Below are 25,768 nucleotides of genomic sequence, written 5' to 3' on the forward strand. Positions count from 1 at the left end.
TAGTCCATTATCATCATGGGGGGGGGGCGGAGCATGGCAGCACATGCTTAGACATGGTGGCTGAGAGTTCTACAACCAGATCCACGAGTAGCAGAAAGAGAGAGAGAGAGAGAGAGAGAGAGAGAGAGAGAGAGAGAGAGACAGACAGACAGACAGACAGACAGACAGACAGACAGACACTGGTTCTGGTATGGGCATTTGAAACCCCTAAGTTTACCTCCAGAGACACACTTCCTCCGACAAGGCCGTATCTCCTAATTCCTGGATTAGTAGTGATATACTCCCTAATGACCAAGCCTTCAAATCTACGAGCCATTAATTCATTTCCATGGGGGCCGTTCCTATCCAAACCATGGCAGGCACTCAAGTGTCCAACAACAGGGCTGTTTAATAAGTGAGGAATGTCTCTAGGGAGGAGTGCTGGAAACACGACAAGAGAGGCCCTGTGGTGACAGGGTTGAAAGCAGGGTGCAGACTGGCATGTGAGGGGAAAGTACCAAGCGAGGAGCGCACGTGTGATGCTCTAGCGATTACCAAGTGGCAGGGGAGACGACAGCTTGGAGCTGCTGAGAAACAAATGGAGAGAGAGAAACATCTATCTCCAGCAGTGATTGAAGGCGGGTGCCAGGCCAGGGACGCAGGCAGGTGGAACTCTGTGTTGTGCGCCTTTTGTTTTTCTACAGCAAACCATCGATACAAACAGACCCCTTGTTGCTTGTTAAAAGTTAAAATATTATTCATGTATGGAAATGAGATTGAGGTGAAGCACACTAAAATGTTAATCCTGGACTCAGGAAGTAGCAGGTATTTGTATTTGTTTGCTTTTCTGTCTATATTTTTCAAATTAATAAATTAACTTATGGATTTGTATAATAATAAAAATTTTAAGTAGTAAAAAACAAAACAAAACAGGCCTTCAGTTCCATTGACACTCTTCTTCACATAAACGGTGTGGAGAGCGAGCCTACCCACCATCAGAGCTCTTCTGGACATTTCTTCTCTCAGATGCTCGATCTTTAAAGCTCTTCCCTCAGGACAGTCCTTACCTCATCATCACTGCGCTGTCATCCAAAAGCACACAGCTTCTCCTCAGGAGGCAAACTGCTGCGTTTGCTTTGCTGTGACCAAAGACCTGACCAGAAGCAACTCCTGGGAGGTGAGGTTGACTCTGCCTCCCAGCTCAGGGGATCTGGGCTACCGTGGCAGGGAGGCCCACGAGGCAGTCAGAAGTGGAGCAGAGTCGACTGGAGGCGCTGGGCTGGCTGTCCCCTTCCCCTTTCATTCCACAGGAGTGGGCCACCCATATTCAGGTGGGTCTTCCCTACTCCCTTAAGCAATCTTCCCTGGAAAAACCCTCACAGACACACCCGTAGATGTGCCTCATCAATGCCCCAAAGCCTACTAATCCAATGGAGCTGCCTGTCATATTTTCTTAATCATTACAGTAACAGACTCAGGGTTCAGTCAGGCACATTATCAACTGACTGAAAGACCATCCTCCAGCTTGCTATATAGTTGGGGTAGCTGCATTTCCAGTTTCTGGGCCAAGAGACATAAGCAGAAGGATCCGTGGGGCTTTCAGAAACATGCCTTTTAAAATGGAAACATATTTTTGTCTTCGATTTCTCTGTTCTGCTGCATGGGACACAGGGATATTCCTAAGGCCACAGGGCAGAGACTGGAGAAGCTGTGCTCATGACCTACAGGGCTGCTATGACCATGACACAGACCGTCTAGCAAAGACCACTTCACGTGAGAAATAAACCTCGTATGTTAAGTAACTGGTCTCTAGATCACTGTTACTTGCAACTGAATGAAGGGCTGATACACAGCATTATAGGAACAAAAGACAGAAAGGACCATTTCCTTCCTTTGAAGAGTTAATGGTTATTTGTTGCTTGGTTTATATAAAACTGGCTATATAAAGCAACTTCAACCAGAACAACAACAGAGAAATACATACAGGCTGCCACATTAAGAGAGAAGAAGCCAGGCCGTGGTGCCGCATGTTTTTAATTCCAGCTCTTAGGAGGCAGAGGCAGGCAGATCTGAGTTCGAGGTCAGCCTGGTCTACGAGCGAGATCCAGAACAGCCAGGGCTATACAGAGAAACTCTGTCTTGAAACACACACACACACACACACACACACACACAGAGAGACAGAGACAGACAGAGACAGAGACAGAGAGAGAGGAGGAGTATACTCCATGACCTATACAAAATGAAGTAAGGTGTAAGGTCGTTGCCGTCCGTACAGTGTGCCTACCACAGGAAGAAAGAACAATGGTTGGGGGAGGGCTCCGTCCCTGGTCGGGGTGGTTCTGACCCCAAGCAGAAGCACTGTACTGTGCTCTTCTCTCCAAGGCAGGGTGTGCTAGGGCTGATGGGATTGTTCTCAGGACTCTAGAGACCCTGGCACGGATGGGGATAGGTAGGAAGCATAGAGGGTTTAGGAAAAGCATGGATACTCTTCTCTCCTTGCTCTCCTTTCTGCTCTGCTGTGAGGCTGAGCGCTAGCTGTGCTCGCCAGCTGGGCTGGGCTCCCTTGGAGCAGGGGTTTGAAGGCATCACCTTCAGTTTTGAGTCTTTGTGACTGCTGTGCCTTACTGGGGAAGGTTAAAAGTCTTTCTTATTTATTTGAAATAAACAAAGCACCATGCACTTCTCAGCCAATTACTTAGAACGTGGAAATAAACCATAATTAAAAGTACAAGATAGCTTGGACATCACACAAATCCGGAAGAGCCATGCACACACCATTTTCTACTGTCTGACACACACGTGTGACATGAACCTCTTACACTTTTTGGCTGCAACCTCTCAGACTCTATTCTCAGATGACAATACTTTGGACTCAGTGTGTCCCTTTAGAGATGTGACAGCTACTGAGCTATGAGCCCTTCCTCCTACATGCAGTTGTGAAAGGCTGGCCTGTGCCTCTGCCAGCCACACTTGTGCTTTGCCAGCTGAGTCTGACTCAAGAGGGGGTTGGCAGGCAGCAGGGACCAGCAGGGACCAGCAGGGACCAGCAGGGACCAGCAGGGACCAGCACCACGTTGGGGCTGTCCTAACGCTGATAACTTTCTCTTCCTTTCATGCTGACTCGCAAACTTGTTGTGGATCCAACAAACCACCTTTCCAGTATAAGCCGTCTATAATGTTCTTCTCTTTTCCATTTTCACTTAAAACCAAAGCATAGTAAATAATAGAAGTGGTGGCTGTTTTAAAAATGAGTTCATAAGCTTCGCCACGGAAATAATAGATAGGAAAACTCCCGACTTGTCTATGAAAGCAACAGAGAACAAAAGAACCAACGCTCGCACATGTAGAGAGCATACTTTGGGGAGGACTGCTTCGGGGAACAGCGGTACTTGTCCTTCCCCTGCCTGGAAAGGCCAAGGCTCCCAGCGTGGGCTCTGTTGATGAGAACCTGGCCCTCCCTCCCAGCCACTCAGGTGATTTCAAGTCCCTGGACTAAGCAGCTTTGCCGTGGGACTTTCCCCTTTGTGAAGCACCATGCCCTTCTCAGCCAAGGGCCAGCAGAAGGTGACAGGCGGGGTGTCTCTGGAGTGCCACCCACATCTTTTTTAGGTGTTACAGAGGGCAGAGCAGCTGTGTGGTCTGCTTTAGTGTTAATTAAACAGGTCCTCACTTGTCATTTATTCTTTGCTTCTGTCACAACTACTAGGAGCTCTGGGGTGTGGTGGCTCTGTTGGGCAGTCCACTCACCTCTGGTCTCACACGGGAGTGGTTTTAGTATTCCCAGGGCATTGCAGCCCTGCACTGGAGACCATGTTCATCTCTTATGATGAGATGAGAGTATGATGGCGGGTCCAAGAGAAAGGGGCGGGACACACAGAAAAATGTCACAGGCCCGGCATGAGAACGTACCACTTCCACCCATAATTCACTGACTAGAGTTGGTCACGGGTCCAAATTTACCTGCCAGGGAATCTAGGAAATGTGGTCTTGCTTGTTCCCAGGAGGAAAAGGAAATGGGGTTCAAGAAGACACAGCATTGTCTCAGCCTGGACACACTAAAGATGAGATGGAGTAGTAATTTCACTCTTTCCTCACTTGTCTCTGTGGGCAGAGGATTATTAAACCCTTTGTGCCCTCTGCACAGGAATTTGACTTCTGCTTAACTTTCCAGCTCTGTTTCCCTGGCAACCTGATAAAGAAAGAATGTCAAGCTAGGAGACAGGCAAGACTGCTAATGGCATAAATGACCCATGCATGGTGCGCTGCTGTCGACTGGGGAACTACAAATATTTGATAGACAGCTAGAGCTTCGGGCTTCTCCAGGTCCGATGACTCTTGAATAATAATGGGGAGTCCCTTTGAGGAATGCTGGAACTACAGAGTTGTGGCTGAGAAATTAGCCCCTACAGGGGATGAGGTTTCCAAGCCAAGGGAAACCTCAGCACGGAACAGCTCCCAGACCACTGTGTGGACTGCCCCATGCCTCATGGTGCTCACAAGGACTGTCCCAGGGAAGGAAAATGACCATTGCTCCTCTGACGATTTTCTGGTTCTGGGCACATTGGCACCAGGGGGGCTGTGATCACAGAGCTAGGCCTGCTGTTAGGTCCAGAATGCACAACACCCAAATATGATTAGGAGCTTATGAAGATGCTTTAATTTATAAAAATATCAGATGGGAAAAAGTACGTTGAGGTTAGAATAATGTTTTGGCTTGAAATATTAGTATATTTGCCTTTATATCAATTCACTGATTGGGGAACAAATATAAATATGCTTATAATAACATGTAAATATGTAAAAATAAAAATTATATATAAATATAATAAAAAATAAGTATAAAAATTGGAATCAGTTTTCCATTGGGGGAAAAACTGACTTCTCCTCTCCCAGCAGGTAGCAAGTGGGGTGGGACTTTGTGTCCACTGTGGTATGTTTTTCAAGAACAAACTGGGCTTGAAAATATTATACTCAAAGAAAGTATGCAAAACAAAATACTAGTGTGTGTCTCTTGTTAGTTCTGTGGTAGAGATAAGGTGTGGTTGTGTCTAGAAGCCCGAGCTGAGCTCCCGAGGAAGGGGACCAGGTACACAGTGATTTCTAACATTAAATATTATAGTCTAACTCCAGTGTCTTTGGAATTAGGTATCTGTTGCCAAGGAGACCTGAACTGGTGCCCAGCCTCAACTCATCAGTGAGGCTGCTGACTTTGCTCTGCTGCCTGGTGCTGGGGGAGCTGGAAACCCTCGGTCCTACCTCTGAAGAAGCATGCTTCTCTCTTTTCTACACATGATGCCATGTACCAGCATCTTAGGAAAACTGGGCCCATAGAGGGTGTCTAGCTTGTTTTTACCCAACACTGCATAGGGAAACATCTGTTCTGAAATGCTTGCGGCTTTATGAGGCAATTCCATGCCTATTTAGTTTGCTTTTTGTGAGACTATGATCTTTTTTCTCCTTTCATCTTTTTAAAGGAAATGGTTTGTTTGAAGATCAAAAGTATTTCAATTTATCTCTTCATCCATCCATCCATCCATCCATCCATCCACCCATTTTTCCTTATATCCAGAAGCAAATGGTTCCTTAAAATACTGAATGCAGTTTTTTTTAACTTCGATATGAAGAAATGAAAGCCAAGCTTACTAAAGAATTTCCTTGAATTCACACTCCAGTTAGAAGTGTCTTTGGGACAATGTCAAACTTGCGGGTCCTTAGTTTAGTTCTATTTGGTGCCCATTCCCCCTACCCTCCAAGGTAGTTGAGCAGGTCCGGGGTTGGGCAGATATTAATACAATTAGAGGGGAGAATAGAGGTTGGCTTAGGATATGGACAGCTGTTGGCTAAAGCTGGGGAGTGTTGACGAAAGATATGGAGTCCAATGACCACTCAGACAGCCTTACTTCCCTGGGGACGAGATGAATCAAGCCTCTGTGGGCACTGAGGTGCTAGACTTCCTTGTCCAGCTGCCAGAGGCATGGAAGAAGGCCCACATCTGTGCTGCATTGGCTCCAGCACCTCTGCCTTGAAGACTAATGAACCAACAACTGTCATCATTCTGGAGTCAGATGGCATTTGACTGGAACAGCCTATGAGGTCTGTGTCCCTGCAACATTGCTAAAATCCTCCTGATGATGCATGCGGCACATCAAACACTGTACCATAGGGAAAGGAACCTGGGGATCATGCAGTAAGAAATGGGGGGGTGGTATGAAGACCCAGGCCCAGCTACCTGGGGGCTTAGGCTTCTTGTCTACAGGGACAATCCCTAAACCCAACCTTACCACACAAGCAAATGTCAGCAGTGACTCTTCTTATGGAGGGCCATGGTCCTATCCTGGGCAGCTGGTGTTAGTGGTCTGTGACTAGAGAGCCAGTGTGTCCTTTAGAGGGCAGACAGACAGTGTCATAGGCCCATGTTACTTTTAGAGACCCAAGAAAAAAAGGCCTTAATGTTTTTGTTGTTTTTTGTTTTTTTGCAACAGGAGGAAAAAAAGAGCTTACAGCTCAAAGTCATGTTTTGACCTAAAAATGGTGCCTTTGCTGGGTGGCGTTTTATTTTTCCTGATGTTACTACAAGTACTTACACAGTAAGTCCTGTTTGTCTGTCGGAGGCTATCACAAGAGTTGGACTGGCACTAATTCTCTAAATTCTTAGAGCATCTTTGTGAGAGTGTGTCCTTGTTCAGAGGAGGAATTGGCCACGGAGAGGTAGTGACTTGCCTGACCTCACAGTTAGTAAGAGGCACATCTGGGCCATGAACCCAGGTACTAGCATCTACACAGCTGCCTGTCTATCAGCCCAGAAGGGGCAAGTACAAGTGATACCCACAGGTCCACAGAAGAGCTGCTTCCGGTCATGGGCTATGATCTTCCAGTCAGGAGCTGCAGCAACAGCCTCCATGTCACCATTCCCTCAATGTCCTGACTGGATCTGGTCCTGGCTCCCTAGGACTTCTGCATGTCAGGTCTAGATCCTCTTCTGCTTCTTCCAGAGATTTGATCACTTCTTTCATACATCATGTTCACCTTCAGATGAGTGGAGTGCTATCTGCACTTTGCATATGGACCACAACTGACCTAAGGGAGTGGATAAAGATGAAGTAAAGGTGCCTCCAGTGCCAGCGGGAAATTAGTGACTCGGAGACTGAGCATGTGTGTACATGAGCAGGCGAGAAGGCATGAGGAAGCCTGGTACTGCAGGACTCAAGACTCAGGGCAGAGAGGCCAGAGCACAGTGCAAGACAAGTGGGGACAGGAATCCAGGGCAAGACCAGGGTTTGTCCTGTCCTAGGTGTGTTGGGACATCTCAGCTAGATTTTGTGTGGTGATAACATGTTCCTGGTGGACAGCACACATTTTCCCTCAAGCTATGGGACCAAAGGCCAAATTGGAAGAAGTAAAAGGCAGAAATCTGCCGGGTGTGATATGCAGCTTCCTGCTGCTGTGAGAAATACCTGAGAGAAGTCAACCTACGGGAGGGTAGCTTGAGTTTGACACACAGCTTCTGAGGGGTGTGAGTGTCTGACGACTTGTGGTGAGGTGATTCATTATGGCAGATATGTGTGGTGGAAGAGACAATTACTTTCTGGTGGCCAGAAAGTGGGGTGAGGTGGGGGCACATGGTCTCGATGTATCTTTCAGGGGCACACTCCCAATGACCTCTTTTCTTCAATGAGGCCTCACCTCCTAAAGTTTTTACCTCTCAGTAGCACCATCAGGAGAAGACCAAGCCTCCAGCACAAGTGCATTTAGGGACATTGGAAGGCCAAACCACGAACCCCGCCAAGTCCTGTCTTCAAAGACAGAATGGCTGCCACAGACTCTAGCCTATACCTGTACTTTCCCGCTTCCCTGCCTTGTATTGGGGTACAGCCTGTGAGCTCAATGAGACGACGTGTTACACTGAAGATGTTGTCACCCCACAAACGGTTAGTGAGCACCTCCTATGCATAAGCTGCCTCTGGACCCTGAGGATGGGACAGTGGACAACACATCAGCATCCCTTGCTCCCACGGGACTCACAGCTGTAACTTTAAATTCTTTAACAACAGCTTGGAAAGCCAAAACCGGGTGAAGATGGTCGATAATCCTGTCTAAAGGGTGTGTTTCAGGGAAACAGAGGAGGATCTGCTCTCAGAGAGATGGAGTGACTAGTCCAGTGTCACACAGTAGGAGGCTCAACATTCCTGCTTGGTCTTCAGTCTCTCCCTACCTCCCACAAATCTGCTTCTTACATTTCCCCCTACACTTTTTAATAGTTACTAAACATAAACTTCTCTGTACTTTTAATTTTATATTTTGTTATATCCTTTACAAAACTAGAATAATGTTTCACAGAGGGATCCATCATGTTTTTTCTCCCCCAAAGCTGGGACTCCCCAAGAAGTAGAGCCTGAGGCAAGGACTCAAAGGCAGCTGCATGCAGCAGACCTGCCTTGGCTTCATTTATTTTTCTTTCTCCTGCTGTGGAGTATTTCACTACGTCTACATAAGTACTAATTTAATCTTCACAGTGCGCACTCATCACCCCATGCGTCCCCATTTGTCCCCCGCCAATACTGGGGAGTTCTATTACGTGTGTTGATGTCCCCGGCTTACTGTAAGGGGAAGTATACACAACACGGAAGACTTCCCTTCCCGAAGTCATAACTGCAGGACAGAGTCCTGAGGCCTGAAGAAATGGCAGCATTGGCAGACGGGGAGACAGAATTCGGCTAGCTCATCAGTGTCCTTATCACACCCATGATTCATAGCTAATGTGTGTTTATGTGAAGTTGGCCAAATCAGTGCCCCGTGATGGTCATGAAATGGAAAAGACCTCATTAATTTTGTGGTTTATGATCTCTGCCAACTATTGCAGCCTTTTGCCTTCTGACGTTCTCCAGTCTAAATTCCATCATACATCATCTGTTTCGGTACGTCTTTTGGAACTAGTCCACAACACAGTATTTAGAATTGTTGATTTTTTTGAAGGGATAAAATTGCACATGTTTGGTGATCTGAGTGACATGATCTATATTCTGTGGTGGCTGTGTTCTCAGATTTTTTTTTTAAAAAAAAGGATGGGAAACTCTGCAAGTGTCCAACTCTATGATCTTGGTATCTTGGTGGGTGATTTTGGATGACCATCAGCAGTTTTAATCAATACTTCTAGAACCTCTCTGAGAACCAATGTACACAGAGTCATGACTGCAAAGACTGCCACCTGCCCGTGGCTACTATGTATATGTGGCAAATTACTCCCTTTTGGAACCAAGGCCAGGAGTGTCATCAAGTGTCAGCTGCTGCAGGAATACCCAGGAGGCAGAACTGGGACTCTGCTGGGTGGTCATGGGGGACATTCACTTATCTCTACGTGCACTTACACAGTCATCAGCCTGAGATGAGCTTCTCACTGTCACAGCTCCCTCCTACGGCACAGGAAACTCACCAAGAAGCCTCAATAGATAAGTAGATGTTACCAGAGCCATCATGGGGAAATGGAGGGGAAGACTCCCACAGCCACACCAGTGATCATGTTTGCCACCAGGGTCCTTAGCTCGAACTCTACACTGACTGTGAGGAACTCCCAGGCTCCAGAGCACCAGGTGCCTTGACTCTTTGTACTTCCCTTGGGAATTCCTGCATGGTCTCCATTCAGGGTTTCACATCCTCCCCCACCCTGGATTGTCATATTATCTTTCTACTCAATGGTCAGTCAAAACAGTCTCTGTAGGTTCTCCTACTGTCCTTCGAAAGTTGCAGGGGGATTTTTACTAACAATTGCTTCTCTTGTCTCAAATTTTCCTTTTCCCTTCCACAGTCAGTTAAATCCTTGCTTTATTCTGATCGCCGATAATGTTGATGAAGGACTAGAGCTAGGAAACTGGGACTATGTAAAGCCTGTCCCTCATTTGGAACCAACAGCAGCTGGACCTGAAGGAAAGGCCTTGCCTCAGGCTATAGTCTACAGCGGACTATAAACAGGGGTGATTTCCAATCCAGTTTTCACCAGTTACATTAAGTCTGGGGCACAGATGAATTGAGAGGCTTTCAGACTTAGTGGAGCCCCAAATGGTCCATTTAAAGTGAACCTGGGAGTCCATCTAGAATGGAACCCTTATTCTAAAGGGGTTGAGGGGAAACTTCCTTGTGGCCATGGCCTCTGAATGCTAAAACATAGCAGCAGACAGATACTGAAATCACGTACACTCACCTGATGGGTATGATTTCCAGGGACATACACAGACTTAAACTGTTTCATGAGAGTTCTGGCTCCGGCAATCTCTTGGAGAGACGTGAAGACATCATTCACAGCAGTTTGAGATTTGGGAAATGTCAGGTTAATTGCAGAGTCACAGCCTGAAACAGTCCAGAGATATTTTCATAAGTGAGCAAATCTTTAAATTAAATTTTCCTCATGACAGCTTGAGCTCAACGTAAGAGTCTGGAATTCCTTCAACCCCATTTTTCCTGGCTGTTTGCTAACGGGGCTGTTGCAATCATCCACGAGTAAAGGGACATGAGTGGGAATGCTTTGGACAGAAGTGGGAATTGCCTGGCACCATAGCCATTGGACTCAGACACTAGACACTAGACTCTTTTCTTCATGGAAAACAGGCTCCCGAGGGGCTTTGAGTCTCAGACACTGCCTTGGAAAACCAAGAGGAACATAAGGAAGACAGGAGTGAGTGCTGTGATGAACGTCTGTCTGTACTCCACTGATAGTTTCCAGAAGGTCTGACAGCAAGATGGAGAAAGATAACAGCCACCCCAAGAGTGGAACCAGCTGGGATGGGCAAGTTCAAAGTTGTTGAATGTGCTAAATAAACAGGGTGCTAGGACCATTAAAAGGGAGCAGCCTAAGCTAATAAAAACACAAAGGTGGCCATCACTCTCCCTGATGGACTACTCTTCTGTTAGGCATCCATCTAGGAGAGAAATAATCTAAGATAATACAGAGGTTCACAAAACATGGATACACTGAGAGCACTCATCCTCAATTCATCGATACACCAGACGTATCAACTCATCACCTCTCATGTGACCCCCGTGAGGTCACAGGTACAATTTTTCCCCTTTAGAGCATCAGGACATCGAAGTGCAGGTTTAGGTACTCCTGTGAATAGGCACTGCCAAGGCCTTGCATGTCCACTCAGTCATCCAGGCCTCACCTGGAGGGTCCACAGTGCCTGTGTGCTCTGCTGTCCATCTGGAACTCCTGCCTGCCTTTCCATCTGTCTATGTCTCTGTCTCTTCCTGTCTGGGCTTTCTCTGGTTGCAGCAGCTTGGTGGGCCTTCATGTGGGCAGGCTAGAAGTGTTGGGCACTATATATTCAGAGAAACAACCCCTACTTTCTCTTCTCTCATGGGGCTAATTCTGAGTGATGGCCTCCATTGCCATTCTGAGGGGGCTCAGCTGCCCCTCAAGAACTGGTTCATTGACATTGTATTCCTTCCTTCACAAGAGTGGTCAATGATCAGACACAGGTAGCCTGATCCATACCCTGACCTAGTCTGTAACTCAGACAGCAACTTTATTGACATGTAATTCACATACCATGTAATTCTCCATTTAAAGTGTTTACAACCCAATAGTTTTCTGTACATGCATAGACATACAACCATTACCGAACAGTTGAGTTCTGAACACCTATACCACCCCAACAGGGAACCCTAAATCTGTCAGCCTGTATCTCGATTCTTCCCCTTGCATCCATCAGTCTGCTCTCTACTCTATGGATTTACTTACAGGACATTTCATATAAATAGACCATAGATATGGCCTTTTGCAGCTGGCATCCTGTATTTGCCCTGTTTTCAGGGTTCATTCAGGCTGTAGTACATATCACTACTTCATTTCTTTTAATTGCATGGCAATAGTGCATTCTACTGTATTGATACACTACATTTCATGTGTCTACCCACATGTGTACCCACAACACCCAAGGCAGGAAACTTTAGAAAGAAAATAAAGTTTCTCAGTTGGTAGGCACTTGGGTTGTTTCTGTGTCTATGTTATCATGATAATGCTGGCAGTTTGCATGGACAAGTTTTCGTGTGGACATGTACTTTCATTTCTCTTGTGTGTACTTCCTGGCAACTCTGTGTTACTCTTTGGAAGAATGCCAGAGCCACACTGCTTCCCAAAGGACTCACTACTTTACATTCCCACCAACACTCGAAGAGGGTTTCAGTTTCTCTACAGCTTTGTCAACGTTTACTATATCTATTTTCTTCACCATAGTTCTCCAAATGGCTGTGAAACAAGGAGATACTTGTCAAGTTTGATAATCAAGGAAATTGTTTGGGGAAGGAAGAGGTCGAGTCAAACAAGCTTAAACTAAAAGAGGATGCAGCTAGCCTACACAGAAGCATCTGACGGACCCCAGCTACATCCATGCAGACAGGTGGTTGGTATGTGAGTGGCTGACCCATACTCTTAATTAGTTTGTGGCACTGTGTGTGTTAACTCTTAAGGGTAGGGAAAATTCCCTAATAAATACTTGTTTCCAAAATTCCCCAATAAATATTTGTTTCCTGGTTTCCACAAATGTCTGACTTGTGTCATTAAAAAAAGCTGAACTGTGGCATAGTGGTTTGAATGAGAAATGTCCCCCATAGGCTCAGGTATTTGAACGCTTGGCCCTCCAATAGTGGCACTGCTTGGGGAGGTACGGAACTTTCAGGAGGTAGGACCTCGCTGGAGGAAGCATGTCACTGGGGACAGGGTGTGGGGTGGGGGAGCTGTCGTGATAAAAACGTGATCAGCTAGAATCCCATTCCTGTCACCATGCCTGCCTGCTGTCATACTCTTCCTGCCATTACAGACTCTATCTATTCTATCCCTTTGTAACCAGAAGCCCAAACAAACCCTTCCTCCCTAAGTTGATTTTGGTCATAGTGTTTTATCACAGCGCAGAAAAGTAACTAATACATACGGTTTTTACTAGTTTTGTTACAATAAAACACTAGAGGTTCGAACCTTAAGGAGAGAGTTTCCATTATAATCTTAGATCTATTTAGCCTCTGTTGAGGAGCCTCTTGGCATCATGATGAGAGAAGGTGTGAGGGGACAGATCACACGGTGAGACAAGAAGCAAGGGCAAAGCCGGGTGGTGGTGGCGCACGCCTTTAATCCCTGCACTCGGGAGGCAGAGCCAGGTGGATCTCCATGAGTTCGAGGCCAGCCTGGTCTACAGAGTGAATTCCAGGAAAGGCGCAAAGCTACACAGAGAAACCCTGTCTCGAAAAACCAAAAAATAAATAAATAAAACAAATAAATAAATATAAAATAAATAAATATAAATAAATGAATGAATGAATGAATGAATAAATAAATAAATAAATAAATAAATAAATAAATAAATAAATAAATCAGCAAGGGCAGAGAGAGGCCAGTCTTACTCTTTTCACAATTCACTCCTTTAAGAACTCTTTTTGCAGAACCAGAACTGATCCCTCTGGCAACTGTCGGTAACCTGTTGACCTTCCCCTGTCTCACCTCTTTATGTTTAACCACCTTGTCCTATCAGCGCCCTGGGACTTGATCTTCCAGCACAGGAACCTTTGGGGACAACCCACACCTCACCTGTGCAGAGGTGAAGACCAGTGTGAGAAAACCTCTCTGTGTTCAGTAGACTTTGTGTGTATGGAGGACTCCAGGGGGGTGTCGAAGGAAGTCGATGGAGAGAATGCAAGAGTCCACACAAATCCTTGGAACAATTCCATGGCAAACCTTGTGGAAAGAGGAAACCTGTAGCTTTCTGAGATGCATGCCTGTAACTTCTTCCTGAATCCTTAAAAGATTCAAAACTAGGAAAAGCTGGGCTGCAAAAGGCCAGCGTGGAATAGCCTCCCACCCTGGTTGCTATTGGCACTGAAGCTCAACCTGAGACAACACAGCTTGTGTATCGTTAGCAACAAAAGAGGGAAGGCCAAAGATGTAGCTCTTCATTCGTTAATGAGGGTTCTTTCTGTAAACCCACGTAAGGAAATTTGTCTATCACTTATCTGTCAATCAATCTATCATCCGTCATCTATCTATCATCAATTATCTAATCTATTTTAGATTATTCATTACCTTGTCAAGAAACAAAGACATGAAGACAAGAAGAAAGAAACATCCCTAGCTCTAATACCACACAACATGTTTTTAATTCCCCTAAAGGACTAATAGTAGACTAATACTTTATGTAAAATAACTCATTTTCTGTAGAACTGAAAAAGTCAGTCAGTTTTCTACACAGCCCATTTTAATTTGGGGGAAGAGTACTGAGGAAACATTTTTCCATTAGGCAGAGTTTAGTATGACATCATCTAGATTGAGATGATTTACTGAAAAGTCTAGACTATTTGGGGAACTTGTGTATTATATATCAAAGTTATGGCAAAAGCCGTGATCTCATGTGGGTTAAGGGCAACTACAGAGCAGGCTGGTTAACATAAGTGAGTATGGGTTACTGTGAAACTGAACTTCAATGAACCCAAGTGAACAACAGAAACTGCTGGAAGGAAGACAGAGTCCAAACTTTACCAATAAAGTAAAGATCTTCTTTAAAAACATCTACTGTTTAAACCGCCCGTACAGGGTTATTTCTGTTCTAACTGCTAACCCTCTCCAATTTCCCTGTTCTCTTCACAGCAAGTGTCCTGGGATGCATGTGTTCTGGGGACAGTAGTAGTTCCCTGTTCTCGTCACAGCAAGTGTCCTGGGGTGCATGTGTTCTGGGGACAGTAATAGTGAGGGATTCACTTCTAATCGCTCTTCAACCATTTTTCATAATTTTCTTCATTTTCACTGTTTTACATTTACTTACCCAAGCCATATAGTAAAAGTATAAAATCTTTCCAAAACAGGCAAAACAAACAAACAGAAACAAACAAACTGAAATGGGACAAAACCAACAAACAGCAAAATTATCTTGTATTTGTTATCATCATTATCATCATCATCATCATCACCATCATCATCATCTTTAGATCTGGTTGTATTGTAATGAAAGGGAGAGAAAGAAAGGGTGAGGATTTGGGTGAGTGGGGAAGTGGGGAGGAGTTGGGGAAGGGGAAACTAGCCATAATATATATATATATATAAATCTATGTTCAAGTAAAAAAAAATTCCAATTAAGGGTTTGTTGCTAAGTATAGTGGCTACATCTATAATTTATGACCTTAAATGGCTAAGGCAGGAGAATTGGAAGTTCAAGGCCAGCCTGGGCTACATAGCAAAATTCTGTCCCAAAAACCCAAACAACAACAACAACAACAACAACAAAATGATAAAACAACAGAAAAAGAAACACAGGTCAGAAATATCAGCGACCAATACAAGCTCCTCCACTAATTTCCTTGGTAGAGACAGGATTCAAGGTGTCTCTTCAATTGCAGATGAGCAGTCCTGTAGACACCAGGATGGCCACCATTCAAAGGCTAATCTGGGGAAGCCATTTATTCCATGTTCTTACTGCAGTTAATAGAAAAGAGGGGACGTGGACACAAAGGCTGATCATGGGATGCACAGTTCCCTACATTATTAGCAATCTCTGTTCTCTGATGTTCATTCTAGTTCAGTGGTTCCCAACCTTCCTAATGCTGCGACCCCTGAATACAGTTCCTTATGCTGTGGTGACCCCCAACCATAAAATTATTTTCTTTGTTACTTCATAACTGCAATTTTGCTTCTGTTGTGAATCATCATGTAAATAGCTGTGTTTTCCAATGGTCTTTGGTGATCTCTGTGAAAGGGATGTTCACCCACTAAAGGGGGTGAGACCCACAGGTTGAGAACCACCATTTTCATTGCTAACCACACTAAGAAGTTCATGCACATTAGCACATCTGATCTCCACAGAAAGCCAGCATGGTAACATGGTAGACATTACCATTCTCACTTTGCAGATGGAGCAAGTGAGCCACAGGAAAGTAACAGAAGGCCACCCCAGCAATCCGTAGCATAGCTAAGAGTTAAGCCATCTCACTCCCAAGGTGGCTTACTCGCCACTGCATGATTCCATACATGTTAAGAGCATGCGAACAAATTAAAAATTAAAAATACGCTTAGTTCATCTTTATACTAAAGATTTTTTTTTTTTTTTTTTTTTTTTTTTTACAATGCAGTGGTAAATGCCTTTCTTACTGGGAAGAACTGGGCCTGCCCCAGGAGTAGACATTATGGGATGGTTTGCAGCTAGACCCAGGTTTTTCTTTCTGGCCACGCAAGGTGTGAGCCTTTCCCAGGCTTGCTGCTCAGCCTCTTTTGAATCTGTGATCTGTCATGTGCCATATTCAGTTACTTCTAACAGTCCCCGGACAGCCTGCTCCATTAAGCCAGTTCACTTGATAACAGTGGGTTTTTTTTTTTTTTAAGTCAACTCCAGTATATGATTCTAGGCAATTCTCATTTCAGCCCCTTAGTTAAATAGATAATAAAGCAGATGCAGGTGCCAGCCTTTAGCTGAGCATATTCTATACTTTAGAGGCCTGCCTCTTGATAAGGGAGGCTCCCAAACCCCTAGGGCACCACCGTGTTCTTCTAAAATGGGGGACGACTCATGTCCCCACACTGTCTTTCTGTGGAGGGCTGGTGGGTCTCTTGGGCAGTGTCTAGTTACTCCTTGGAGGAACGGAGACAAAGCTCCTGTGTTGCTACCTCTCACTCTGCTCTCCTCTCACCCTTCTCATTTACTCAAGGCTCGTTACTTCAGCAATGGGAGAACAGTGGTTTCCATAGCCCTGAACCCTGGAGTGACGGCCCTTTCCAGCCACAACACTGTTCAAACGGAGGGAGGCTTGGGTAGCTTAATGGTCTCCTGGGATGGCTGAAAAGGCTCACCCCTCCTCGTTTGGGGTGGCTGAGCTGAATTTTCTTTACTTTTCCCAGGGACCAGGCTTGGAGCTCCCTGGTTCTTCACAAGATACTGGCTTTTCACATGTTTGTCCTTATTTCTCAAGCATTCAAGAAAGTGAGGCATCTCAGATAGGAGGCTGTGCCGGTCTCGGCTGGAGTTGAAGTGGCCCTTAGGGAAGCCCTTCAACATACACTTGCACACCTGTGTGCACATGCACTTGTGCTGATCAAACACACAGCGCGGGTACTTGTGCAGTTGGAGACGCTGAAGCGAAGGCGGATGGCTAGCTGGGTTTGAAATCACTCCTATTTCCTGATACCATTCTCCTTAAAGGTCTAAAAATTCCCCTAGGCCCTTGAAATCCATCTGGGAAATACTGGAGTCAAGAATATACATTAAGCCTGACCAAAAGGCAGTTCTCCTCCAGGTCCCAGCTGGTACCCTCATCCTTGTACTGCCCGGGAGGTTTGAACTCCCGGCCCATTTTCTTGTTGCATCCCAGCCACTGGGCTCTCAGCAGGCCCTAAACAGCAGGGGCTTGCCTCTATGAGGGAGTTAGAGGAAAGGTCATCTCAGGTCTGACACGGCCAAAAAGGTCAGAGCACTGAGAGGTCATGACCTCCCTCATCCATCCATAAGGCTGACATTTCCTTTTCTTTCTTTTGAAATGATTGCTTTTTAACATGGAGTCTTTTCTTGGGGTTCTCACTATAATTCTTGGTAAATGAAAGCAAAACTTAACAAAATGAAAACAAAATAAACTTTGAAAATGACATGACATCTGAAATCTTCTAAATTTGAAGTGGATAAAACAACCCCTGGGGAGGGAGGTCCCTCCTGAGCAGGTGAGCCAAAGGACAGCCCTAGTCCTCTGGGAGATTGTTTAAAATGGGAATCATGCAACCTGATTCTCATATACATATCGGTAGTCATTTGTCTACCCACCCATCTATCCATCCCCCCAATACAAACATATCCACATCCATCCTTCCAAATAGAAACATGTACACACACATATCCATCCACCCAAATACAAATGTGTATACACACATACCCACATCCACCCACCCAAATACCAATGTGCATGCATACATATCCAGATACATCCCGCAAATACATATACTCAAATATTTATATCCCTATGTTTACTTACCCACATATATACAAGTATAATTTGGTTTTAAATTAAAATCTAGCTGTGTGCATTCACTAATCTTTCAATGTCCTTTGTTTGGACACTGTTTGCTGCGGAGTTCTTTTCTCACAAACCATTATGTCTTGCTAGGATTTCTGACGACCGTGTAAATAGACCCGTAAGCTAAAGAAGCCCATAGCACAGTCAGGGGGCAGAATTCTTGGGGATTTTAATGTCTCACTCCCCTCCCCAAACCTTTTGCAGTAGCATCATTCAAACTTCAAAAGCACTGTTTAAGAGTGACTTGTCTTTAGAGACTTTTGAAAGCATCAATTAGGTTTGTCACTGAAGACAGTTTTTTTTAAGTTATATTTCATCAGTATGTGAAAACATTTAATTAAATATTGCAGTTTAGTAACAAGTACAATTGACAGAAGTGGGCTTGAGGACATGCACAGTATGACTTTCCAGAAGCATACAGCTCCACCACAAACAGTAGCCCTGTGCAGACACATGGCCGAGGCTTTAGAAAAGGGGTGGGGTTGAAGTCTTGGCTTCCATTACATTTTATATAGGGATTAAAGAATGCTAGTTATTCTGGTGACGGGGTCATGCGGAGGCTGGTTAAGAAGGTGAAGAATATATATACACATGTAAAGTTGTGTCCACGTGCATAATACATATGTATTTCTGAGGTCCCGCATTTATACTACCCAGGAGCTCTATCTGTGTCGTTAATCTCATGTTTAGTGACCTAGGATGGCTTTAAAGTTCCTATACATAAAACTGCAATCTGGGCCTTCAGGTTTCAGGTCACACAGGGCCACTTTCTCCTTTGTTGCTCCACAAGTCCTGGAGCTACACATGTGGCAGGGCCCCTGCATAAGTGTAGTGGCAATGACATTATGTTTGTACGAGCAAATGAGGCTGCCTAATAAAGTTCAAACCAGAAATACAAAGGTCGAGGTCACAAGGGGGCTCAGAGTATAATCAGACACCCCCCAAAGGCTGGCCTTCTAGAAGGCCTTCTGCAACCTTTCCCTCTGGCTCTGGAGTCTACCAACCCAAAGCCCCTCTGTCATGGAACCTTGTCCATTGTCCTCAGTCTCTTAGACCATTCATTATTGGGACTCAAGTGACAGTGGAGAGCGGGAGACAAGAGGGCTGGAGACAAGCTCCCATGGGAGCAGGGACGCTGGGCTGTCTTTTTTTTTTTTCTCTCTGCTGGTCTAGCATAGTGCCCGGCTCAAAGAAGACAGCCGCCTCCTGAATAAATGAATGTGGAAAACAGAGAGACTAGTGGGGAAAGTTTGGAATCAGACCAAACATGCTGTAAAGCAACAGTACTGATTTTCTTGGGCCGATGATAAATTGTCCCTGCAGGAAATTTCAAACAAAGAGCTCCAGGCTGGTTCTGAGCAATTGCAGGCTACCAGGGGAGGTGAAGCAACTCCCAAAAAAGCTACTGCAGAAGAGCAGATTCAATTGGCAGAGAAATTCTGTTTGTCTGTGCAACATGAAAAACTAAACCACATTCCCCTCAAGTATATACATATATCTGACAAAAGTGTTTTAAAAAGAAAAGAGAATGATAAATATGGATCTCAGAGAACCGGTTACCTCTGGAGAGGGTGAGGGTGGGGAGGTAGCTACTGAGCAAAGGAACAGGATAGGAGGATGGGGCTGTGGGTACTTTTATTTAATTATGTTTTCTAGGATGATCACACACACACACACACACACACACACACACACACACACACACAAGCATTTACATGTACCAACTATCATCTTTAAAAGTATAACAAAAACCAGTTTGACTACTTTCTAAGCCTCCAGCAGATTCAGCTTTTAAAAATAGCTGATTAAAGGAATGAATAACAGCTGAAATCTGTTATTATTAGGCAGGTCTGGGATGCTGGTAGACAAGGGAGGACTTGTATATTCAGATGAGAATATGGAATAGTTGCACACGGCTGCCCAGAATTCTAGTCCTAGTTCTGAGGCTTTTACCGTAGGGAAGGGAAGGTCGGCTGGCAGCAATATTCTGCAAAACTTGCATATTTAAAAAATATATTTTTTAGCGTGTGTGTGTGTGTGTGTGTGTGTGTGTGTGATTCTCCCATGTGTGCAACCAAGAGCCAGAGGTAGTTGGCACTGGGTGTCTTGCTCCACTTTAGATTTTTGAGGTAGGGTCTCTCACTGAACTTGTATTGGCTACACCCAGTACACAGTGAGCCCTCAGGATCAGCATGGTCCCACCCATCCACCCCGGGGTCCCAGGCACATGACACTTTCCTATGGGGATCCAAATATCAGGCTCACACGGCATGTACTTTAGTGAATGAGCCATTGCCCCAGCCCTGACTTTTTAGAGATAACTTCTCGTGGCAGGGCCCAGAGTCAAATTGCCAGAGAGGCCCAGAAAGCAAAACTCCTGTCCCATATAGACAGAGGGATTGGCGGTCCCCAAACCTAACTTCTGTAACGCTTCAGAAAATACGTAGGCCAGAGCAAAACAGACAATTCTAGACTGTCATACAAACAAGTGAAGTAGCCCCAGCTATTCCTAAACCTTGCCTCCAAGACGCCTCTGAGAAACCTCTCTAAAGTGGCTCTACTGAAGCCCTAACTGTAGCAAGCCAGTTATTGAGATTTCGTGTAGCTGAATAAGGGCGAACCTCACAGACCACGTGATACAGTGTTATGAATACAGTCTCACATGTTGATTGTTACACTGTCTGTCAAATCAACCAAATGCACCACGAAGAGATCTGGAGTTCTCCACTCAGTGTTTGAGTCCATGTTTTTAAGAAGGTGGCCATCAAGCTTCTAGTCACACGTATCATCTGTCCTACTGGCACCGTGGCAAAGCCAGATCTCTTTCCTATCATGTTGACTTGGCCCCTTTCCCAGTCACAAAACTTGGTGTAAGTGGGAAAATGCCCACACATCTGCTTACCCCAGATCTCATGTTCACCAGCTCTGACATCCCCACAGGCAGCTGGCACAGGGCTCCCACCAGCAACCACAGCCAAGGATTCACAGTGGCAGATCTCACTGTGAGCCTTCCTAAGAGGTAGCTTGTTTTGATTATGCTGAGTTAATTCTATTGAATTGTAAACTTGCTGTTTACACTCTATTACAGTTCCCTTTCAAACTGTGTGGACACTTCTGGGGGTTCTGAACAGCACCAAGTGGCTTGCTGCCTCTCAGAGCTGACTTAGAGACGGTCTTTCCATCTGGTTACTTTCAACAGCTGTCAGGTGGAGAGAATTGGGGGGAGGCTGTACCTTCTTCATGGACATCATGACAAGTTCACTGGTTTCACTTCGTGCACCCCTGTCAGGAAGTGAGGCCCGCAAAGGACTCACCATAACCCGTCCGTGAATGAGGCACAGCTGGTGGTTTGTCATTATAGTTTGCTTACTTCCTAGGGCTTCTGAGGGTGGGCTGGGACGGGTGAGGCAGGATGTGTGTCAAAAAATGAACAGTAAAGATAACACAGGATGGATATAAACCTGTGGATGGGACTTGCCTACATGCTTTTCCTTGAGCTGAACAGAGTTTGCCATTGTTGGATTTTAGAAAGAAAATGCTCTCAGTGCAGAATTGCAGAACCAGTGTTCCAGGCCAGTAAGTCAGAAGGCATGGAAGAGAAGCCCAGTGGCTCCTTAATGGGTGGTTCCCTCCCTGACTTGCGCACATGGATGCCCACACGCCCTCCAGGGGGGTGGGGTGCCCTATGGTCATTTCTTTGATGGGTCCTGAACCACGTTTCCCTCCATATCCTGTCTCTTCCTGTTCTCCATCACAGGCTATGCGTGGAGGGGAGTGTGTGGTGGGGGCTTGAGGGGTCTGACTTGATAGGAGTGAGGAAGGACCCCCTCACCTGGAAGACAACCTGGAAGGTTCCTGGGGTTGTGGCCATAAAGAACTGTGGAAGACCACGTCCAGGCAGTACTTTCTCCTCCATCTGAACCTCATATGGGGGAGGGAGGGCAGAGGCCTGGGCCCAATCTGTTTGCTGGTTTCAAAAATGCTCTGATTTTTTCCCCCAGCAGATAATGTTGTACTTATTTTAGAAATGGCAATGAAATAGTGTGGGGAGGGAATAGCGGAGGGCTGGTACAGTCCCTTTCTAGCTGTGAGGTGCTCCTGGGACAATGTTCTTATCCAGGTTTCCTTGAATATGCACTTGTCTTAGAGTAATGCACGTCCAATAGTTACATAACCCTGCGCTACACTAATTGTTCATTTGCAGAGAAGGATGCGATCAGATGTTCAAAATGAGACATATTTAAAAGCCTTTCAAAGGACTGTCTGGCCCTTCAGCCTCTTGCTCTCACAGCCACTTAGAAGATTGCTTTGAAACTTTCTTTTCCATTGTGTTCCTTGAGCTCCAGTCTCTGAGCTGACTAACAGCAGAGTCTGTGAACACGGGCTGGAGTGTGGGGTGGGCGGGGGTGTTAGTGTCTCCCACACCATATTTTTGGGCAAGCAAAGGTGGGTAATAACCTGGAATCACTTTCTAATCTGTTTGAGAGGAGCAGAAGAATAGATGGGAAGCTGGTTGGCTTCAAGTTTCTTTCAGCCCTCTTGTTTCTTTTAAGAACAGAAGCGCAAATGGAGTTTATTTTTCTTCCAGAAGCAGACAGATCAAATGTGCCCAGGCCTCTGCCCTCCCCCAATATGCACACAAATCATTCTCTGCCCCTCCCCCAAAGTCCCCTGCACCTGCTGTTGTAAATCTCCTTTGACCTGAACCAGCATCGCTATGCTTGAAATTTAAGCTTCTTCTAAATGAGGCCCCTTATCTATTGCTTTTCTGTACTTTATTCTGGAGGCAGTGTGGATTCATGTGCGGGTTGGTCATGCCTGATTCAGAGATGGGATGTGGGCCAGAAAGGCTGCTAATGGGCCTGGGGCCAGAAAGAGAACGGTAAAAATAGTGCCCTGCTCCGCACCCCTTTTTGTGATGTAGCAGGGGTGCCCTAAGAGTGGAGGGCAGAGGAATCCAGCAAGCCTTCAGGCAAGCACCTGCCTCCAAAGTCCGAATGTCCGAGCACATTCAGGTCTTGCTCTAAGGGGAGCCGGGATGCAGAAGGGGCAGGATATAGAAGCTCCAGGACGGAGCTGGGCTGCCCGTGTAGGGAGGAAGGACCTCTTGTACTGGGAGGATGGATGCAGCCTTCTTGATGCACCTCGCCTGGTCCAAGCCAATGTTGACTTAGGCTCCTACACAGCTTCTCAGCACTTCTCTAGTAGAGAACTCGAAGATGAATAGCAATGCCTAGGGCGTGTCTTAAACTGTCAGCAAAAGTAAATGATTACAGAGACTCAGGGTGTGTAGTCTTTCAGATGCCTCTGAGCAGGGTCAGTCTCAAGCCAGCAGCTGTTTTCACAATCCCCCGTCCCTGCTGGAGAGTGACGGAGTGAAGGAACAGGGCTCGGAGTTCCTCCCTTTTGCAAGATAGGGATCCAAACCAGGGAATCAGAGCTAGCTCTGTGTCCCGCAGGCTGAGAAGGGCTGTGGGAGCCCAAAGGAGAGGACTGAGTTAGTTTAGAAGTAAAGACACCAAGATGATTAGAATTCCTTTCGGGCCTCCATTGCAGAGGGAAAAACAATCGGCCCCGATGGGCCAGGTTGATAACACTGGCATTCTCTTCACACACCAGCGCACAACTGCCTTCATGTCTGCACACTCCCTGCCTCCTTCCCAGGGAAACGCCATTTCCAGAGCTGGGGACCAGGCTTAATGACACCCATGTGTCCCTTGCCCCTCCTCCCAGGCCACAAGGGTTCCATTGTGCACTCATAAAACTAAACATGGTGCCTTCTGAAAGCCGGGTATCTAGGAGGTGGCCAATAAAATGATCATGAGCCTGGATACAAAACAGGCTGTTTGTGCGAATGCACTTGTGCGCACACATGTGTGAGTGGGTGTGTGTTTATTTGGGAGGATGGCACAAACAAACAAAACTGAAACCACCCTCCATAGAGTGGACGGCCATGGCTTTGGGGCTCTACTTTCCCAAAGCCTCCTGTAGGTGGTGAACGGGGCTGATGGAGGCAGGAAGTTCTGGAGTCTGGAGCAACCAGACACGTGCCTCCAGGACATCTGTGAAGCCCCATGAGCCGGTGAGAAAGCACTGAGCCTCGACTGCCTGGCATGCTGGTGTCGCCTCACTGGACATCACTCATCAGAGAGGCTGGGGACCCAGGTGCAAGCAGCAAGGACAGTCACATGCTAGCAAACTTCAGAATTAGGCAAATGTCTGTTGCTAGGAGGACAGAATGAATATGTCTGTTACTGATTAATAAATGATGTCCACGCTGGAGTAAGTGACCAGAGGAGGTTCCTGTCTATGACTACCACGTCATATAGACATGCACTCCATATAGAGGCATGCATGTATGTGAATACGGGGTAACATGGCACAAACTGCTAGCAGTCATTATGCCTCTAGAACAGTGGTTCTCAACTGGTGGGTCACAACCCCTTTGAGGGGCACATATCAGATATCCTGCATATCAGATATTTACAGTACAAGTCATAACAGCAGCAAAATTAGTTATGAAGAAGCAATGAAATAATGTTATGGTCGGGGGTCCCACAGCATGAGGAACTGTATTAAAGGGTCTCAGCATTAGGAAGGGGGAGAACCACTGCTCTAGAACATCATTGTTCATAGGACTTTCTGCAGGGATAGAAAGTCTGGAACTATTGCCTAACAATAGCCACCAGCTAAGTATGGCTACTAAGCTCCTGAAATGCTGCCGCTGTAGCTGAGGAATCTGTGGCCAGTGTCCCACAGCAGTATAGGGTATGGCCAGGGGGGACCAAGGCCTGTTTTAATGACTGATGCATTTAAATATTCCACCACAGTGTCTGTGCTGAGCACATGTAGGTGCTTAGTTCGTAGTTGTATGAAACAGACAATTACCAATCCAGGATTGTTTTGCCTGGAATTCTGGGAGACTTCTACTTGAGGACTCTGTCACAGTGACACCATTTGTGATAGTCAGCCATCAGGACTGTTTCTATAAGCATATAATTGAAGCATTTAGTGAAAATGACATCCCTCAACCCCTTCTAGTTCAATTTTGAAAAGCAACATGTCAATCTCATTCTTTTAAAAAATATTTGAGAATTTCATACTTTATTACACCGCTTTGTGTCCTCCCACCACCCCCTACTAACTCCTCCCGTGTCTGCCCAAAGCTGTTTTCTGTTTGGCTGGTGGGGAGGAGGGTCATCTGGGGCAGGTTTATTCCTGGGTGCTTGGGTTGACCCTCTCCAGATGAACACTTCTGGATGTCACAAACCACTTACACAGCCTTACAGAAGTCACAGTGAACACTTCATTCTTTGCTCTTCAGTGTGGACTCAGGGTTTCCACAGCCCCATTGAGGGCAGTAGCAGAGAATGTCCAGAGGAGACGCCGTTTCCACCTCTGAAAATCTGGTGAGCCACACTCTCACTGATCACCGGGGGAAGTTAACTGGCCTCAGGGTACGACCCTCTTCTCTGGGCCTGCACTTCTGTACAGTCTGCTTACTAACCTGAGTCCTGCCCACCTGCCCAAAGCTCCCTGTCTCAGCGTTGGAGACTGCCACTGTGGGACTTCAGTGTCAGGCTGGCCCTCGACTCTCACCCTCTGTGGTCTTCTTCCATAACCACAGGCTAGCCCCAACTTGTGAGCACCCACTGCTCTCCTCTGCTCCATCACAGACACTGCCAGCTCCATCTGAGTCCAGAGCGTCCGTGTTCCCCTTCACTTTCTTTCTGCAGCGTCAGTGGGCTCTTGTCCTGAAAGC

At 46.0% G+C, this 25,768-nt stretch overlaps 1 protein-coding gene across 1 annotated transcript in view; it reads right to left on the reverse strand.

Annotated features, from left to right (window-relative positions):
• The window catches only part of Scfd2 (sec1 family domain containing 2), a 323,711-nt gene that overhangs the window by 21,214 nt on the left and 276,729 nt on the right, over positions 1 to 25,768 (reverse strand). The window contains exon 6 of the mRNA XM_059276011.1: positions 10,178 to 10,323. Coding sequence (XP_059131994.1) covers positions 10,178 to 10,323 — 146 coding nt within the window. The remainder of the gene's footprint in view (positions 1 to 10,177; positions 10,324 to 25,768) is intronic.

The sequence above is a fragment of the Peromyscus eremicus genome, chromosome 10 (genome assembly GCF_949786415.1).
Source record: "Peromyscus eremicus chromosome 10, PerEre_H2_v1, whole genome shotgun sequence".
NCBI classification, from domain to species: Eukaryota; Metazoa; Chordata; class Mammalia; order Rodentia; family Cricetidae; genus Peromyscus; species Peromyscus eremicus.